General features: G+C 40.7%; 1 protein-coding gene across 2 annotated transcripts in view; it reads left to right on the top strand.

Annotated features, from left to right (window-relative positions):
- Positions 1-21,303, top strand: part of MMP16 (matrix metallopeptidase 16) — a 180,010-nt gene that overhangs the window by 61,546 nt on the left and 97,161 nt on the right. The window contains exons 2-3 of one of the 2 annotated variants that reach the window (XM_083623335.1): positions 12,085-12,233; positions 19,802-19,816. In XM_083623335.1, coding sequence (XP_083479461.1) covers positions 12,085-12,233; positions 19,802-19,816 — 164 coding nt within the window. The remainder of the gene's footprint in view (positions 1-12,084; positions 12,234-19,801; positions 19,817-21,303) is intronic. The other variant, XM_083623336.1, reaches the window with a different exon arrangement.

The following is a 21,303-nucleotide window of genomic DNA, read 5'->3' as shown; positions in this document are numbered from 1 at the left end:
AACAGGCATTCTGAGCCTGCATGTGCTGTGTGTGTTTGTGTGTATACGTGTGTGTGTGTGTGTGTGTGTATCACATTGGCTCCCAGTATGTTTCTAAGTGCAATTCAAAGTGCTGACCTTTAAATCCCTAAATAGCCTTGGCCCAGTGTCTCCATTCCCATCATTCAGCCCGGACACTGAGGTCCAGCTCCAAGGGCCTTCTGGTGGATTATTATTATTTTATTAGTGTGTGTGTGTGTGTGTGTGTTGTAGTTTATTTCAAGTCAATTTGCTGGCATGCCTTATTGTACTTAATTTAGTTTTTGCATGAGTCTAGCAATATGTTTTTAAGCATAAATGTATTTGGTTCGGTCAGAATAGTGCCCTATTAGTAAAGTTTACTTGCAATTGCAAACTTAGGCTGAAGTGCTGAGCACTCCTGCTAAGGATTAAACTCACTGGTGCTTGCTGTGGACTAAACATGCTTTGGGCTATCAGATATTGATGCCACCCTGTCCTCAGGGCTTCAGTCCAGTCAAAACTAAGCAATGAACCCAACAAATTCATACACATAATTTGTAAAATATACCTATTTAGATACAAAGCCATATAATAACAAAATAAGGAAACAAGAATCCTGCCTAAAACCTGTTTGGCACACACAGCCCTCTCTAAGTCTATTCCTTGTCATGTTGCTTTTTCACTAAGGCTAGAGCAGTCTTCCCCAACCCTGGCTCTGTCCAGATAATATGGACTGCAACTTCCATCAGGCTCAGTAACCATAGCCAATGGTTATAGAAATTGTAGTCCAAGACAGCCAAAAGGCATTGCACATGCTACCTCTGAAGCAGGGAATCCAATTTTTGCTTGCAGTGTATTACAAAAGGGTTATTCTCTCATCAACTCCATGATGTGTGCCCCTCTCCCTTCCTATTGCCATGTTAATTCTAAGAGCATCCAGTGAATATTTCACCAGACGCAAATTTGATTGTAAAACTTCCACTCAGATCACCGGGTCACTTGTGACATTAAGGACCATGAGGAAGGCTGGAATTGAAGCATCATATCCCTTCCCAGGCACATACCTCGCCAAATGAAAATGAGTAGGAATATCTTTTATATTCCCCCAAGGTCCAGTGCCCTTAGATGCTGCTCTTTTGGCAGTTGCCTGCAGGGCAGATAAGACTTTGTGAGCCCTCACTGCTGGCAGGCATTAGCTGTCAGTGTGGTTCCAACTGAAAGGCTGGATGCGCCCAGTAAAAAGATGGGCTCCATGTGCAGCCAATCCCACCTATTCAGTTAGCTCTCATATTGCTAGAAACAATGCAAAGTCTACCTGTCACCTTAGATTTAGAGGCTTGCCATAACATAAGGATTTTTGTTTGTCTGTGAGGTATATTCACTCATCATGATCATGAAGTATCAACAGAGCTTTGGAGGAAGCGGATGGGTAGCGCTTGATTATTAGTGGCAGGCCGAATTTAATGTTGACAAGGTAATGCACGCCAGAGGGAATAATTTCAACTTGTCCATCATAGTTGGCTTCTGAATTAACTGTAACCACTCAGGGAAGCAGCTTGGTCATCATTTTGGACAGCTCAGTGCAAGCACCTATTGGAAGTTCAGCTGTAGGGGTGTGTGTCTTTGTTTTTTAAGGATGGAAATGTTAAGAACTAAAAGGAACTTGTTGGCATCCATCTGTCTTGAGGATGAAATCAAACGGCTGCATTATCAGCACTGAAGTGCTGGGGCAGAAGCCTGGACAGTGTGTATGGAAGTCCTGGGATGCCCAGATGACAAGACTCTCTTCTTGGCCTCGATCATATGGTCCAAAGGAAAGCCAAGCAATACGTTTGCCGCCAGCTTGGCTGTAGGAGTTGTCAGAAGGAAGCATACAAAGCAGCATCCAATTGTCTTAGGGACTCCACTCTGGATTTGTGTAGGGCATAGATTTTCAACCTTTTTGAGTCCACAGCTCCCTTGACCAACTATATTCTTTCTGCAGCATTCCTGTGGGCCTCAAGAGCCCAGTTATGCCAACCCTTGCCTGCAGAGCTGGCAGTCTCTCACCCTTTTCCCAACCTCCCTCCCTTGTGGAGTGTTCCCTCAGCCTCCTCTCCTCTCCCCTCTCCTTGGGAGCCCTCTGGGCAGCCGCTGTTGCCACCCCTGGTCTTTGCTGCTGCTTGCTTGCTTACTCCAAGGCCCATAGCTGTCAACTTACAGATTTGAAAATAAGGGACCAGCAGCCTTGAAAATAAGGGACCAGCAGCCAAAATAAGGGACCTGCAGCCTCACCTGTTCCAGGCACTCCAGTCTTCCTGTCCTCCTGCAGTCTGGTCAAACTCATGCTGGTAGCTTTGAGAACACTGTCCAACCAACTTCGTAACCAGAGGTTCAACTAAATAGAATCTGAATCATATGCACCACAAGGCCTATGCAGCCTCAACTTAAGATGGCTCCCTGGCCTGGCTTTGCACTGCAAAGTTTGCAGCAGCACGTACAACAAAATGGCGTCCAGCATTCAAAACCCCCCTCAGCTTGCATTAACTAGCCACACACAAGGCATGCAAGCTCCACCCCCAGTCGTTCTTAGACTTCTTATTGGGTGAGCAACACAGCCAAGCAACACAGTTGGAGCCTCCCTCCTCCCTGGCCGGCAGGGAGAGGAGCTGCTTCCTTTGAAATTTAAGGGACATCATTTAAGGGACATTTAAGGGACATCTATCAATAAGGGACAGCAGCGGGACATGGCGCTGGAATAAGGGACTGTCCCTTCAAATAAGGGACACTTGACAGCTATGCCAAGGTCTCCTCAGCTCCTGGTAACCAGCACCCCCTGACCAGCCCCAGAGGTACCATTCACTTATGAAGGTCTGTAATAGGAATATTGCATTTAGGCTTCTTTGGAGCTTAACTTGTTAAGTCTAACTTTTCCAGGGATCAGATTGGAAGGTAGTAGAATTCACTGAAGATGGAGAGGGTGGCACATAGGTTCTTTCTGTAGAGGGGAATTAAGACCCTCTAATATCCTTGAACTTGAGCAATAGGAGTCATGTAGGCCCAAGCTATATCTGCCCAGTGATTTGCTTTGGTAGGCAGATCAAGGCATGCTCTCAAGGGTCAAAGGGATGAATGCCATTCTGAAGGGCATCAAGAGTGTCATCCTAACATCAGAATTGTTAGTGACTCCTAAATTGATAGGGACTATTTAGCTGGAGGGAAAGTGTGTGGCGTTTAACTCTTAAGTTTATTTGACTGTACTTGTCTCTCCACTGGGTATGTTACTTATCCTTGTGATTAAACTTATTTCCAAAGAAGTACTTTTTAATCTTCATGGCAAACCTTTGTGGTTTCTGTTATTATACCACCACACGTCTAAAGTGTGAAGTTCTATGCTACCCTGAGATGTTCTTAAGAAGATGCAATGGGAATTTTAGGCAGAATGATGAAAGGCAGCCTTGTAGAAAAACACTTTCACCCAGTGTCAGCAAGAGTTTAAGGAGAAGGGTGAGCAAGCAGAGGAATACATTGACTTGGCTGGAATCTCTCTCCACCCCACCCCCGCCCGTGGCACAAGACCCAGGGAAATTGTGGTGCTTAACTTAAGGAGGTTCACAGAACAATTTCCCCTCCCCTCCTTGCCCCCTGTGGCCCATCCCACATTGTTCAGGAGGATCCACTCCAGAGAGGCTTTTCAAGGGTCAGAGAAAGGGGAGGAAAATTTTCCATCCATAAACTACCCCAAATTAACTCATCTTTGAATCCAAGTCATTGTTTTTAATCTTGATGTGCATTTCTGACTTTTTGGGGGGAGTGGGTGATGGACGTTATTTAAACTTTGTCATTTGAGCTTAATTTGTTGTGTTGTTTGATTCTTTGCCATTTGAGCTTAATTTGTGGTGTTGTTCAAATTTACCATTTGTATTTTAAACTTTTATGAACCACCCTGGGAGGTCTTTTGGGCAGAAAGGTGGCATATAAACGAAACTAAGAAAGATTATCTGAGATTGGTGATCACATAACAATGCATCACAAGGGAGCTTTCAAGTTGATACAAGAGGTGTTCAGTCATCCATCCTACTGGGTTTGTTATGCAAAGAGGTATTTTCTTGATACCAATCTGGCCCTGTCAATCTGCATTTTCATCTCATTGGGTCAATATAGCTGGATGCTGGCAGTAAACCCTTCAGGTGCGGCTCCCTGCCAAATATGTTAAAGCAGAATAAACCTATTCAACTACAAAAGGTAATGCTAGTTCCCTATGATTCAGGATTACATGGGGTTGTATCCCTGACCACCTCCCACACTGTTCTGAAGGGTGCCCCCAACCTTTGGAGTACATCAGGGAGCTGCAGAGGAATGAGGAATCAGCAAAAGTCACTCCCATGCCTATGGAAACCCACAAACAGGACATGAGCACAAAAGTCCTCTCCCACTATTGTTCCCTAGCTGAGGCCTGGTTGTCCAATGCTACCTTCTGGAAACTACACTAGAAGTAGGAGCCAAATCACCATAATATGGAGCCTCCCACTTCCAACTCACAGAGTCGATCTAGCAAAATACCATGGTTGTTGGTATAGAAATCCACAGAGATATCAAGGGGAATCAACAGGGTTCCAGTCTCCCTGTCCTTCTCCCTTTCCTGATGAAGGTCATCTGTCAGAGCAACCAAGGCAGATTTGGTCACAAAACCAGGCCTGAACCCAGACTGGAATTGGTCCAGATAATCAGTTTCTTCCCAGACAATGGGGAGCTAGATTGTCATTAGCCTCTCAAACATTTTTCTTAAAACAGGGACATTTGTAAGTGGGTAGTAGCAGTCACATATTCTGAACCCAGGATGGGCTCCATAAGAAGTCTCAGCATCATCTTGTACGGGTGGGAGGTATCGCCCCCTTCACACAAAGATGTTTTTACCACAACCTGGACCTACCCAGTTATGAGTCTGTGCATTGTGTGAAGAAGTAAATATAGTGAAATATATTTTTAGCCCACCCTTCATCACAGAAGTAGTTCCAGAGCAGGGTACTATGAACTATAAACACAAACAACAGTGTGATAAAACTAATAAGGCAAGAGAAAATGAAACATTAAGTAATAACTAAGAGAAATATAGCAACAACTAAAGTCAGACACTAATAACCAGCAAAAGCCTGAGTGAAAAAGTGAGTCTTCAGCTGACACTGAAAACCCATAAGAGCTGGCTCTCCTTCTCAGAGGAGAGAGTGTTTCATAGATGAAGTGCAACCACTGAGAATCAAAATAAGTATTGACTAAGAGGCCATTTTGGAATATTTAAAAATGACTTTCATATAGATAGTATGCTAATAGCATTGCTCCAAGAATACAAGGACTATTATATTTAATCATCAACCCTATTTTGAACATGGGTTTATTAGATTACATATTTTATTAGATGTAGTTAAGGAGCAATATCTCAGGATTACAAGAGCAGACATCAGAGTCAGGTCCCTCATAGTTCTCAGCCATTGCACCATTCCAGCTCATCAAAACTGATATAACTGAAAGATGCAGTATAATGCACTGGACTTAGGTTGGGCTCATCATTGTAAAAGCTGAGTTCAGATCTTGGCTTTTCTGTACAGTCTTGCCTCATTAGTATGTGTGACATGTGAGAGCAAACCATAAGCACTTTTAGATATTTTGTAATTATTAATGAGATAAAACAACAACAAAAAGCTATTTTATTTCATTATTACATGTATATTTGCATTCTAGTTTCCTACATTAAAGTGTACTCTAGCATAATTACAGGTTTTGTTTAAGTAAAAAACAAAAGCTAGCTATGAAAGACTCATGCACATATTTGGATATAATTTCACAATGCATTCCTATGCAGGTCTTTTTATATGTAAATTCTGTTGAGTCCAATGGGACTTGCTCCCAGTTAATAGCGATCTTTCCCAATATATTGCTTTAGAATGGACTTCCACTCATCACTGGCCATGCTGGCTTATCCTGATAGGAGTTGTAGTCCAAAACATCTGGAGAGAACACAAGGTTGTGGGTGTATAGAATTGCAGCTATAAAGGAACCAACTGTTTTCTGCTAGACTCTCAGCCAAGTCCTGACCACAGCAGTCATGCGGGAAGGTACATCAATGAACTGAGAAGGGAGGAACAGAACATAGAACTCTCATGTTATAATCATGTGGTCTGACCTGTTCGTAAAGCAGGGCACCAAATTAAAAATGGCTATGTAAAGACATGAGAACAGACTGCTGAAAAGCACCTAAGCCCAACAACCTGAACATTATATTCCCACTGTGGCATGACTGCAGCACTCTCTTGCTGTTGTTCTCCAGCAACCTGGTATTCAGAGTCATGCTACCTCTGATCCTGGAGATAATAAATAGCCATCAAGACTAGTAGCCATTGATAACTTTTACCTGCATGGAAGTATTTAATACCCCTTCAGAGTGGCTGAAGTTGATGGCTTTCATTATATTTTTCATTATCAAATTCCACAGTTACAGATAGGTAGCCATGTTGGTCTGCCATAGTCAAAACAAAAAAATTTTTTCCTTCCAGTAGCACCTTAAAGACCAACTAAGTTAGTTCTTGGTATGAGCTTCAGATAACTGAAGAAGTGTGCATGCACACGAAAGCTCATACCAAGAACTAACTTAGTTGGTCTTTAAGGTGCTACTGGAAGAAAAAAATTCCACAGTTTTAAGTATGGCTATGTGTGAAGCCTTGGGTGTGTGAAGAAGTACTTCTTTTCCTGAATCTTCTGACATTTGACTTCCTTTGATGGTTCTGAGTTAGGAGATGAGTTAGGGATGCGGGTGGTGCTGTGGTCTAAACCACTGAGCCTCTTGGGCTTGTCGATCGGAAGGTTGGCGGTTCGAATTACCGCAATGGGGTAAGCTCCTGTTGCTCTGTCCCAGCTCCTGCCAGCCTAGCAGTTCAAAAGCATGCCAGTGCAAGAAGATAAATAGGTACCGCTGCGGTGGGAAGGTAAATGGCATTTCCATGCGCTCTGGTTTCTGTCACAATGTTCCATTGTGCCAGAAGCACATGCTGGCCACATGACCCAGAAAGCTGTCTGTGGACAAATGCTGGCTCCCTTGGCCTGAAAGCAAGATAAGCACTGCACTTTGACTGGACTTAATCATTCAGGGGTCCTTTACCTTTTTTATATAGGAGCAAAACTCTTTCCTGTCTACTTTAGCTACACCTTGCGTAATATTGTAAGCCTCTATCATGTCCTCACTTCACTCCCCATTTTGTTTGAAGCTAAGAAGCCTCAAATTTTGTGAACCTTCCTCATAGGAGAGTTGCACTATCTCCTTAATTCTTTCTGCACAAATGTGATCTCTATAATCTCCTGCTCTGCATACAGCAAGATGTAGATTGAGGGTCCCTTCCTTTTGATAAAAATGTGTGGATCTTGTTGCTTCATACAGCAAGTTGGGCATAACTACATATTCAGGACTGCTAATGTTTCTGCAAATTTTTGAAAAGAGTTTGCTTTAAAAAAAATAATAAAGCCAAATGAATGAATAAAACCTTTCATTGGCTCTGTTTACCAAAATGGATGGATCAGGATTTAGCTTTAACATAGTGGGCCTATGTGTTAGTGGGAGTGGTGATATGATTAGTTTTCGAAAAGGTGTGAAAGGGAAGGGAGAGGCAATAATCTTCCATTGCATAAAGGCTACCTCTGTTTCATTCATTTACTTTGGTACTCGTTTCTCTTTCCATTGAAGCCGGTGGGCACTGGGCCATTGGCACCAGCGAAAGCAACGTGCACGACTTTTTCTCTCCACGCTGCAAAATTCCCAAAATTGTTTCTGTGCATATGGTTATATAACATGCTATTTTTATTTTCAAATTAGTTCTTGACATTTTTGAAATGATTTTTTTTGAGTGGAACCTCGGGCTTTTTTTGGCTCATCTGAGCCTCTCAAAGAATATTCACTTGTGATTCCAAAGGTATCCTTTCCGAGGCTCCAGCGCTGCACACACTTATTGGGGAAGGCTAAAAGCAGCACTGAACTCTGTGGAGCTAAATTCCAAGCCAAGATGCATAGAATCACATTGTTAGAGTCACCTCTAAGAAAGAAAACTGAATAGACTAAAAGGTAACTTATAAAGAGTGCTGCTTTTGCAGGCAGTGGAGCGCAATTTTTCTTCTTCTGTTTTGCAGATATTTGATGGGCAGCACCTCAAATCTGCTGATGCAGGCTTGAAGCACTGGAAACTGTAAACTTATTTTATGAAAACCGAACTGGAAAACCAAATGTCAGATTCAGTTTAAATAATCATTTCCCCAAAAGGAACTTTGCAGCTCAACCTTTCGACCCCCTGATTTGATTTCAGTAGACTATCCCTCTATGGGCCTTGCCAAATTAACCCACCACCATCTGTTAGTGCATTTTGTATTATGCAGATGTGTTGAGACCCTTCTAATAACAAAGCTGTTTGGGCTGATGTGTACTTAATATGTGCATGTTTCCTAAATTGCTCAATATGATTTAATAGGCTCGCTGAAGAGCCAAGCAATTCTAACTTAATTTTGTACCAGCGTTTATGGAAGCAATTTGCTGAAATTAATTCCTGTGTTTCTTCTCCATCTGCAAATAATGGAGAGACCTGTAGGAAAATTACACAGATAATTCCATACTGTTGGATGTTAACTATTCCAATTTTTCCCCCTCATCTCAAATATATTTCAGAAGAAAATTCAAACAGAGTCTTGTGCCTATTGTATATAGTGGCCTACCACCATACTCAGAAACCCCAGGTTTTCTGTTCAACAGAATGTTATTGGATATATATATATATATATATATATATATATATATATGGTAATAATAATATTCTATTCAAAAGAAATCCTGTTGAGGAAAAGGGTTTTAATTCCTTTCAAGGTGATTTCCTTATGGGAACCCACCCAGAGTATTTTTGTTGTCAGGAGGCATATAAGTCCTGTTCATAAATGATACTTCCTTAACAAAGGTTCCGTCAACATGTCTATGAAGGGTGTAAAACAGATTGGGCAAAAAGCTTGTCTCCTGAATGACTGCATTAGTAATTTCATGTTCAGGCTATTGCTCCTTGTTAAAGCTGCAGCCTAAGAACTTACAGCTGCAGCAGTCTTAGGAAAGGGCTTTTAAAGTCAATCTAGTCCAGCATCCTATTCTCACAGTGACAAACTCACAAGCAGGACCCAATCACAAGAGCACTCTCCACTCTTTTTTATGTTATTTGTTTATTAAAAAAATTATACACTGCTTGATCGTAAAATAAATAAACACCTGAAAGCTGAAATACTAAAACAGATGATTGCCTCCAGCTGTGGAGGCATAGCCATCATGGCCAGTAGCCACAGGTAGCCATATCTGCCATGAACCTGTGTCCCAGATCTGGACTGGCAAGCCATGGGAAATGTCTCACCAGCTTTATCTCCCAGTGCTGTGCGTGTGCTCTGTACTTGCATTTGTCATGTGTGGATTTGTGTGTGGTTGCTTGTGTAGTCTGTATTTGTGGTGAGTGTATGCATGCAGTACTTCAGCCATGTCCACCACTGACATGTGTCCCTCTGAAGGGTGGCTTACTATTAATGTGGTCAGTGGCTGGAGAAATCTTAAAGCTTTCCTGTGGCAGCGCATCAGGCTTAAGTGAGGAGATTTCACCCCTCCCATATCCAAGAATCTCCTGATGATCTCTGCTGATTCTCCAGAGAGGAGGGGCAGTGTTCTGCTCTCTACTTATTCTGCTCCAGCACCACATCAAAGAGTCAGTCAGTGTGTCGGGGAGAGAGAGAGACTGAGTGTTAGAGATCGTGTGTAGAGATAAGGTTGCTGCTAAGAGCAGCTGCAGACACTCAGTGCAGTTTAGCATTCTTTATGCTTAGACCTCATTTAGCTCTGTATATAGTTGTATGATAGTTGTAGATAGAATAAAAGTAGTTATTCTACAGAGCTGCTCTCCGAGTCGTTTATGCTCTGCTATACTCTGCTGTACTCTGCTGTGCAACGGCTGTCTTCTTGTGGAAGTGAATCCGGTGCTCACAACTCTAAGCTGTGAGTCCACAGCACTTTGACCTGTTCCTGTGCAGAAGGTGGTCTCTGGAAGTGCTACCCAGCTCGCCTAGCCCAGTCGGGGCTGAAGTGCATGAGTCCAGTTGGTGGTACTGGCTCAAGGGCGATGCTGACATCAAGATCAGGAGCCCCCATAGATATGCCCAAACACCATTCATGGCATTACACTAGCATTAGAGGGATGCTTTGCTGGTAATGTTCTTCTAGACTTGGGAATAGAGACCTCAAGAACTGATAGGTTATTTCAAAATAAATGGTTAGTATGAACAGTGGATATTTAAGGATTGCCTTTCTATAGCTGGTGTACATTTCACTTTTATGTGAAGCTTACAGTCCTTTATTCCATCTAGTGATGGTGTGTAAGTTGACATTGCAAGTGAAGTATGAGGGGGATTTGTCACTCTAATTGTGAAAGTTACAGTGATTAGCCCAGTATCAGCACACTGTGATTTGACGACTTCCTCACAAGGTACAAGATAGGAAGCTGCAAACCTTTAAATATGTAAGTTGCAAACCTTTAAATACATAAGCTAGACACAGTCTTTTATTTATTTATAAGATCAATCTGCCTTTGCTACAACATGCTAGGGTGGGCTATGACAATAAAATACAGTTATAAAAACGGGTAAAATCATTACAAACACATGAAACAGTTCCAAATGGAACAGACGAACATTAGAGGAGGGCCTTCATCCAAGAAGGATGTGGCCTGAAGGTGAGAGTTTCTTCTTGAAAGGAAATTAAACCAGGATGTGTAAGAGATAAACGTGGCTTAGCTGAATGTGGAAAATCAGACCACATCACTGCTAATTAGGTCAGATGCTTATCAACTCTTTGTTGGTTATAGTTCAGCACATGGAAGAGAGAGGGTTTGTGTGTGTATTGCTTAAAAGATCTCTATAAAGTCTTGAATGAAATACAAAATAAAAATGTTAATCTGTGAGAGCTTCATTTCACAGTAAAGGGTGAGTTCTAGGACTCTGTTTAAAGGGCCAGGATTGAGGGGCTACTGTTGCCCCTTCCCCCAACTGCATTCTCAGGCTACATCCACACCATGTGTTTAAAGCAGAACGGTTGTGGTTTCCTCCCAAAAGAATTATGGGAGTTGTAGTTTCTAAGGGTTCCAATAATTGTTAGGTGATTCCTGTTCATCTCACAGAGCTTCCCTTGATAGATTGTTGATGACTCTGAGAAGTATAGTAATGTACGAATGTGGCCTTAGATTTCCTGTGCTTTTAACATTGTGGCTAAAAGAAGCAAGTGTAGCCCCCATGTTTTGGTGTGTGTCAGCAGCATCCACATTGCTTCAATACAATGCTCTCCCCATGCAGGCCTGCCTGGTACCTTTGTTACATAGGCACCAAGCAAAAACATTCTTCTTCTCCCTGATCTTTGGCTAATTAAACAATCTATGGACTTTTAAACTGTGTATTGGGGGTATTGTTTTTGTTTGTTACTATGGTATGTATTTTTGTGTTTTTATATTGTAAACAGCACTGTGATCCTCGGATGAAGGACAGTATAAAAATAATGATGATAATAATTAGGAAAAAATGGGACTGCTGTTGTCCTTGACCTGAGACCTCAGCAGACATAATTGACAGTGGACTTGAGGGTGCTGATTGCCAGAAGATGCTGGGTAGTAATGTGAGGACTGTCTGCTTGGGTTGTAAAACAACATTTAAAACAACAATAACAACCCGATTCTATAAAAATAGGTCATCCCTGTCTACCAAATGGTCCTTCCATGCTGCCCCTTATTCTGATCCATAAGATATATATAATAATTATTCTTACAACCTTTCTTGCCTATGGATACAGTCTGGAGATATCAGAGTGTGCACATTCCACTGCAATAATTGGATCATAAACACTGTATTTCATTCTTAGTGAATATTAAGAAAATGCATTTTGATTTGTTCTTCCTATGTTTGAATTGCATCTTTTAACGTTTGAAAGAAAAGCTTAACTAGATGGCACCTAGGGGATAGTAGATTGCAAATCTTCCCTAATACAAACTATGCTTGTCATTATAGGTGTGGCTACAAAAGTACGGCTATCTTCCACCAACTGACCCCAGAATGTCAGTGTTGCGCACTGCAGAGACAATGAAATCTGCTATAGCTGCTATGCAGCAGTTCTATGGCATTAACATGACAGGAAAAGTGGACAGGAACACAATCGAGTAAGTAATTGTTACTGGACTGCTCTTGCTTCTTTAAACTCCTCGAAGTGCATTTTTTTTTTTTTGACCAGCTAAGATATCTCTGCAAATCTAAATGGTCACTCTGAATATAACATATGTTTGGTGAAAAAATGTAGGAACTCTATAGGATATAATTGAAGTTTCAGTAAGAGTCCATTTCACAAAAAGAGAGGAAAGGAAGATGAAAAACAGACATGGGAAATCAATATTTATATAAACATTCAACAGAAATACTTTCACTTCACAATTTTTTATGGTGGTGACAAAGCATTTGATAGGTTAGTGTGGGAAACATTAGGAGGAAGAAATTGGCTTTCATATGTGGCATAACTTTCAAAAGTAGATAGAAAATAGGCTTCTCTGTCACACATGCTGTCACCCCTTGCTTTGGAAACAGCCATCACTGAAAGCATATTTACAGTATAGGCGTGAAGCAAAAAAAGCATATGTTTAGAGAAACATTGTGAGGAAATGTATGTAGTCATGTGTCATCATTTATCTGGTACTTATGTAAACTGGAAACCTTGCACAGGCCAAAATGTCATAGGAAGGACAAAGTGAATGAATACCATTTGCTGGGAATCACAAGTGCTACTGAACTCCCCAAATGCATGTAGTTCACCACTGTGAAAACAGGATGTTAAGACTATATGGGCCTTTGCCCGTATCTAGCAAGGTTCTTTTTAATGTTATATTCTTAAATGAAAGGCAAGCTGCTACAATTGTCTCTCCCATTCTGTCCTCCATCCCTGTCCCCCCAGATTGCTTATTTTCACTTGTTTCTTCCCCAGTCGTATGTTGCCTTCCAAATTTTCAGGATTTAGTGTATATGTTCTTTGCACAGACCTCTGTACATCAATGGCACTTTATTTTAAAAATGCTAATAATTGGGTAGACACAGGATTTTAGGCTAAGACTGCAGTCCTGTATACAAACACCCAGAAGCGATTTTGTTTGAATCCAGTGGGACATTCCCAAAAATATGTAAGGTTGGAGTCTGCAGCCAATTGGTGTCAATGGCAAAACCCCCTTTGTTTTTTGTGAGCAGCTGTGAGGGGAACAACTTCTGCCTACATTATGGATCTTCCCTTCTCTCTCCTCCCCCCTAAACACTGCCAGACATCCCCAAAACTGCTCCAGAGAGTTGGTGGAACCCCAGATGTGAGGGCTGCACAGGGGGAGATGAGGGAGCAGAAATCTGTTGAGTGAGCAGAAGCCGTTCCACTTGCACAATGACTTTGTTAGCTATAATGCAAGTACTTTCACCTGACTATTAAATTGTAAGGAAAACCTTTAGTTCCTTTTAGCTTTGCATTTTTGTATGCCAACATCCCTGGACGTGACCTTCTGCATTAATTTTCAGCCTAGATTTCAAAATGTTTTAAAATAAGGATGCTCAACAATTGAATCCAAGCCAGTATGGTGATTTGTGCATCTGTGTAGGGAACTTTAAGAAATCAACATGGCCATAAGACCACTTAATAGTGTAGCACCGAATTTCTTGTGGTCAATCTGTAAACTAGATAGTGATCCTAGTTTCTCAAATCCAGAATGAAGTTTCCATATAAACTGTTTTGCTGCATTCAGTATCCCTGCTTCCAGGAGTTTGGTAGCAGCAACTACCACTGAGAAAACATACTTCTTTTATCTTTTCCTTTTCCATTTATAACTTTCCTTACTGTCAGTTTGCAATAGGTGATTTTCCTTTGGTGAAATGTACAACTTCTCCCAAACTGCCACTAATGTGGCATTTAAAAGTTTCAAGCAGTTGAAGATCTGTTCTCCTGTCAAAAAGCTCATTCATGTTAGCTTAACAGAGAACCCTGTCTCTAATCTCTCCCGTCTATTAAATCTGAAATATGTTACTGAAATCTAGAGCTCTTAGAAGGCATCCTGTAGTTTCTCAGTCTATGGCTAAGATGATGCCTGTTGCTGGATTCTCTAAATTCCTAAAGTTCAAGTATTTCTGACCCATTCACCTTCCCTTAGGGCACCCATGAGGCCTGCTCTTTATTGCTTTTCAGTGCAATAATGCATGAGCGAGTGGAATGAAATGATTTTTCCAATCCGAGATTGGCATCAGCAGTTTCAGTAGTGTGTTTTCTGAACTGCTAAGTGAGTTGGAGGCGGAGAAGAAAATTCCATCAGCTAAAACCACCAAAAAGAATTACAAAGGAGAATTCATCCTGCTAGCAGGAAACGGGTGTGAACGTACTTCTCCAGTCCTTTTGCATGGCTATTGGAACAGGACATGGAGCTATTTTAGCTCTGCTTTAGAACCTTTGAAGGCAAGTGAGCTAGGTTGTTATCTCCCCCCAAACATAACAAGCCAAGTTTAACTGGTGGGCAAAACTAGGTGGTAGAGTGGTGTCACACCAACCTCAAGTTTCCCCCTCTACCCCCTGGTAAGCAGCAGCAACAATGGGAGGTCATGCCACCTACTACTGGGACAGCATTTTCCCCAGTAGGTGCATAGAACTTCTGAATGGAGAGGAAGCCTGCAGTTCCTTTCATCTCACTTGCCATGATAACCAGGGCAATCAAAACTGTGAATCCCTGCTTACAGCGATAAATGTGATATCTATCTATCTATATCATCTATCTATCTATCATCTATCTATCTATCTATCTATCTATCTATCTATCTATCTATCTATATCTATCATCTATCTATCTATCATCTATCATTTGGTGATGATAGCATTAGATGACTACAGCAGGTTGACTAATTTTGCTCTACTACCTTTCATCGCATCTTTGAGTATTCAGTAGTTCTCAGATGTTTGCTTTTCCAAGTGCTTATTTTTGCACCTAAAATCCCCTTAAAAAATCAAGTTGTTTTCAATTAGGATAGCCAATATAAGTTTTTTGAGAGGCAATCTTCTAGTTAAAAGCAGAATCTTCTTGATCAGGCTGAGTGCAACTTGTGATGATCATCTTAAATACTTCCTGAGCTGAGCTGCAAGCCAATTAAAAGAGCTTAAAGGAAAACTAAATCTACTAATAAACTCTTGGGAATAGATGTGCATTAGATTTATCCCTTAGTCTTATAGGTTTTAGCTTTATTTTCACCATAATCCAAAGGCTTGGTGATAGAGAGGAGTTTCTTCTGAAACCTTTTAATGGACAGACCCACAACCTGTATTATTGGAATTGCTTCAAAGCTACTTTTGTAATATCACTTGCTAGCTTTTAATTTAGACCAGGATAGAAGAAGCAAAGGCCCTGGAGAAAGGATGGCAATTAACTAAGGCAATTAGCCCATCCAAACTTTTATAAAGTGATATAGGTTGAGATCCTTGGCCCCCACTTATGTAATCATAGCATTGTAGAGTTGGGACTCCAACCTGCTGCAATGCAGGAATCATAGCTAAAGTTCCCTGACATATAGTCATCCAACCTCTGCTTTAAAACCTCCAAAAAGGAGAGTTCACCACCTTCTGAGGGCATCCATTCTGCTCACAAACAATATAATTTCATACAAATCACATTGTTCAGTTGTTTCCAGGTTTTCATATTGTGATGGAACGTATGGAAACCTAACTTTTCATAGCAAGCTGGAAAAAAAAGTGATAACATTTTGCAACCATCTGGTATGCATTTTCATCAAGACAATGTTAATTTTTAAAATATGTGCCTCAATTAGGAGCACGCTCATATGAGCAGTGTGCCTTGGCTATAGGGCTGCTGAAGTCTATATTTATCAAGCATCACCTAACTTCTCCTGGTATTTTTCTGATGAAATACGATGGGTGATATCCAATTGTGGCAGCCCACTTGTAATACTGTACAGCCACTCCACTAGGGTCTATCAGCCGTATTGTAGCACAACAGCCAAATCCAATGTTTGTCTTGCACTTGCAAAAGATACTATGAAACCCCTAGTGCAACTGGCGTTGTTATTGTTATACCTGTGGTGACATTTAAGCTTGAGTGCTACTACTTGTGCAACAATGTCAGCTCTCAAAATACTTGTACAATGTCACCTCTCAGAGTTCTTGTATTAGCATCACATTGGATCCAATTTTTCTGCAAAACTGTATTTGTGAAAGCCTGCTGGAAGGCATCCATTAGGATTCTTGACAAGCTGGACATGAAGTTTCCATGCCCCCTGTAGGAGAGGCAGGGTTAGTGCAGTGAAAGCTTGCTGTAACAAACTGAATTGTTACAGACTTAATTGGAGTTTCTGTTTATGGTGCCCTCAGCCTAGGGATGATATTGCTGTCTGAAATCTGCCTGGTATCTGCCTGACTTCATATAACTAGAAGTCTGTCTCCCTCTTATTCAGAACCAGATTAAAGTATAGTAAAATCAAGGGGAAATTCCAGTCTTACTAAACTGGGAAATGATATAGATTGGAAAAGCCAGAGGAACATATGTGGAAGAAAAATATTATTTTAATAAGCTTTATGTTGTGCAAGAAAAATGCCAGGTTATCTCTTTAAAATTTTCTTATTTTCTTTATTCCTATTTCTTCAGCTTAATTTTTCTGATTTCCTTCTATAATGGTTTCATATAGTCTTCCCTTTGAAAGAGGAACATTTGGAAAATCAGAATTAGCTTTGTTTCTTTGGAAGACTGTTTGCTCTATTTCAATATAACACACAAGGAAGAATGCTTTGAACTGAAGATTTAGCATGCAGCCTTAAACAGCTCTGCTTCTATTTGTGCAAACAGCACATACTAGTTTGTGATATTTGGCTGTTGTAGCATTTGTTATGCTTCAGTCCTCCTAAGCATTTTTTTCCCCTGCTGATGTAGTTTTAAGTTCTGACTGAGTGTGCAGGAGGGAGAGGACTTGCAAAGCACAATGTGTCTTGGATACGCCTGAAAGTATATATTTTAGATGTTTTGCATCTAGATAACCCTAAATAGAATTAAGGCTAATCTAGAATTATTATCTATCTTTGTGATCTTCAAAGTTCACAAGATCAAAAGATACTAGTTTATAATGAACATTGGAGATTATGGCCTTTCACCTTTAAAATTGGCAGCATGGAAACTATCAAGGAACAACTGCCAGGTAGGTCAGTATTAATGGGAAAAGTCGCCCAGGGATTGAACCTGGAACTTCTGCATGCAAAGCAGGTGTTCTACCATAACCATTCCCTTCATGTATTCCTAAATATTTCCTGTGAGTCTATCGCAAACATTAAAAAACTTTTTTATTCTGGAAAGGTTATCACACAATTTAACATGGACCAGAAAACACAACTATTTCACAGCCCAAGCGGCCATGACTTGTTTCCTTTTCGAAAAGTGATGTTGGAAATCATCTACAATTCTATTCAGTGTGGAGCAGCATTTGATAGAGAATGGAGCAACTCTACATTGGATGTCATGGAAGTTTTTATGTGAGAAACAGAGTAAATCCCATGTGTAACTTGTCATGTGTGATTATGTGCATTCAGTTGGCAATTATCATCAGTTCCTGATTTCACTTACGAAGTGGAGGAGTTGACATGGGATGATGATTATAATAATAATGATGCTTTAAAAAATGAGAAATACTGCTCAAAAGTATATGCAAGAAAGAAATCCACAAATATAGCAGCAACAAACAGTGGGAAGTATGCAGTTCACTAAAATGTATACATTACTAACAAGTGTAAATGTGTTCTTGGGATAAAGATAGGGTTTGTGAAATTCATTTACATTAAATAAGGAGAGTCCTAGACAGAATGTGTCTAGGTTATAGAAATCAGCATGCAGTATATTTCTTTGCCATAGCTGTGCTTCGACATACATCATAAATTGAGTCATACCTCTTGTTGAAAGCTAACGATAGTGAAGTATTTGTTACAGTGTCTTGGACGATTCTTTTGACCACTGCAACGGAAAGCGAAGCAAATGCATACAAAGGCTATAGGACATGATAATTCTTTACTCTGAAGGGTAATTGAATTTGGGTTAAAATGTTCTGTGGATTATAAATAGTTCTAGTGAGATGAAAGGATATGGAATGAAACTTGAATATTGATTGCCTACCTGTGGATTCTGTCTTCTGTGCTAAATCCCTCCCTTGAGCACAAAGCCCTTTACGATGGGAAGAATATTCTCTGCAAAAAAATGCCATCAAATGCTTGACAAAGCCTGAGAGCTCTTCTCAGCCATGGCTTTGAAGCTTAGGGTTGAAAATGGGCCATTTGGATTATTTACAGCCCTTGTCTGTCTCTGTAATATCTAAGGGAGCAAACATTATTGTTTTCAACACACATTGCCACTGATTTGGCTCACAGAGGGCTTGTCCAGATAGCAGCTTCCTCCGTCCCCACTCTTGAGCATGGCAACATACAACCTAGTTCACAAGTATGCTGGAAAAAAGTGGATTCCCTTTTTATGAATCAACCCTGTAGTGCATATAGGAAGTTAAAGTCACAGCTAGAAACATCTTGTGCCTGTCATTTTGGCCATGAAGATGGGAAGAAACAGTGATGGAGTGTGGGTCAGGGGATCATGGCAATTGAGCCCTTTCTTGCCTTTAATGCAGTCAGGAGTTAGTAGGAGATTTAACAGCAGTTAAGTTAAACCCTACGGGTGACACTGTGGTCTAAACCACAGAGCCTAGGGCTTGCTGATCGGAAGGTCGGCAGTTCGAATCCCCGCAATGTGGTGAGCTCCCATTGTTCGGTCCCAGCTCCTACCAACCTAGCAGTTCAAAAGCATGTCAGAGTGCAAATAGATAAATCGGTACTGCTCCGGCGGGAAGGTAAACGGCGTTTCCGTGCACTGTTCTGGTTTCGCTTAGTCATGCTGACCACATGACCTGGAAAAACTGTCTACGGACAAATGCCGGCTCCCCCGGCCAGTAAAGCGAGATGAGCGCTGCAACCCCACAGTCGTTTGCAACTGAACTTAACTGTCAGGGGTCCTTTACCTTTACCTTTTAAAGTTAAACCCTAGTTAGTCTTAACCATAGTTTACTGTTATTGGCTGGACTGTAGCACTCAGCCACAGCTAAGATGAGAGGGAAAATAAGTTACAAAATGTTTATCCATCCTGAAATGCTGAAATACATTGTCCAAGGTCATTTTCACACATGAGGCTTAAATTGGTGCTCGCATATCCTGTATATTTAAATGCAAATGCATTAAACATTTAATTCAACCCAGATTTGGACTTATTTTAATTACCATCTGCCTGTTGATTGGCTTGTTTTAATGCTTTCTGGTTTAAATAATTTAATGAGTTTAATGTAGTAAATTGTATTAGGGCCCAAAGGTGGTGTATAAATGCTTTTTATAAATAAATATACTCTAGAGAGGGGATGTAGCTACAGTCTTGTGGCCTAATCTCAATCTCCTTAAATCTCCGTAATGGAAAGAGGTATTTCCATTACATCTGCAGTGAGTGTAAACAATGGGTGATCTCTGATTCAGATGACTTCAAAAATAATATTTTTTGAAAACAACAACCTTTTCCTCAAATAATTCTGTACTGTGTTCCAGATTTTATTTCTATGTGTAATAAATGTATGTAGAGTATTTCTAACATAGGATAATTGTTCTTGTTTTTGCTTTATCCCTTGCCTCTTTCGTTTGATGTAGTGATATCACCTTAAGGTGAGACCATCTGTCTTTTGTTATTTGCTTACTGCAATGTGTATGAGTGCTGCTTATTGGTGTAATAGCTGTATAGTATCAATGCATGAGAACCGCATGTTGCCCTTACATTTGTTCAGGCTAAAACCATCTGAAAGATTATGGATGTCTATGTTTATTTTTAAAGATAAATCACACCCTTTTATTATTACAAATTATAGTGCATACAATCTATAAAAAACACATAATATAGTCTTATTTTAAATACAAATTAGTACATACATGCACTCTTCAGAAGACCCCTTAGTCTATCAGTCACAGCCGCTGATCAAAATAATATATCGTGATGGTCTTTTTTAGCTATCTGAAAAAGAGACCTTTCTATGCAAGTGGAAGGAAATTCCTTAAGATTTTATAGCAGGGGTGGAGAACCTGTGGACCTTCTTGTGTTGTTCAACTCTGGGTCCCCTCTGCCCCAGTCAGCATGACCAATGATCAGGGATGATGGGAGTCGGAGTCCAGCAATTCACCAGGAGGGCCACAGGTTCCCCAGCCCTGTTTTATACAGATCCAATGCATCACCTAAGCTGTCTTTTCTTAATGATCGCAATATCCCGGCTGCACTTGATATGACCTGTCATTAACATTTTAAAAGCAAATCCATTTTGTAGTGTTGTGTCCTCCACACATGTTCAGAGTTAACTGTACTTGCCTAGAATTAGGTATCAAAATATATGTGGGAATTTACATTGGTGGACTTAAAAGGTAGGTTCAGTCCAGATGATTTTAGTTCACTACAATTCACTCCCTTTTGAGGCAAAAGGTCTGCAAGGTTCTGGCAGTTGTGCTTGAACAGCATTGTGGAGATAGCTATCAAGCAACATTTTTCAAATGTCGGGTCTTTGGAGTTAGAAGCAGTTACACAACTGAGTAAGTACCACAAGGCCGACTCTTGCACAACGCAAGTATGTGTGTGGCAGGGGATAGCAGAAGCAGAACAATTGCTAAAGTTGTTCCCCTTTTACTTATCCAAGACACAAGTCCTTGGTTCAGAAGTTGCAGGTCTTGTTCAGATTCAACACGAGTCTCTGTCTTGCTAGCTGGTGGTGAGCCTCACTGTATGTCTATGCACTTTACAGGGTCAACTCTGTGATGTCTTTATTCTGAATTTATCAGTGGGGCATTGTTGTTTCTCAGCCCAGCTAGTTCAGCCTATTTGTGGGGTGGAGAAAGGACTTTTGCCTAAAAGGAGTTGGTTTCCCTTCAACCTCACTAGAAGACACCTGCATTTTTATGTTGGTACATTCTTTAAGCATGTAAGATATTAGCCATACAACAAGAGAAAAGAAATAAATGTTTGCTGTGTCAGAGAAGCAGCTCCATCCTTCATTTAAATATTTAGTAAATGTTTACTAAACCCACTCCATGAGATTTTCTGTTTGCGGAACTAACAATTAGAATGCACAGCTAATAATATTTCCTGAATTTAATTTGACTGAACCCCTGCA

Source organism: Podarcis filfolensis (genome assembly GCF_964270895.1).
Source record: "Podarcis filfolensis genome assembly, chromosome: 7".
Lineage (NCBI taxonomy): Eukaryota > Metazoa > Chordata > Lepidosauria > Squamata > Lacertidae > Podarcis > Podarcis filfolensis.
The sequence above is the reverse complement of the archived record's forward strand: the minus strand, read 5'-3'. Positions and strand labels throughout refer to the sequence as shown.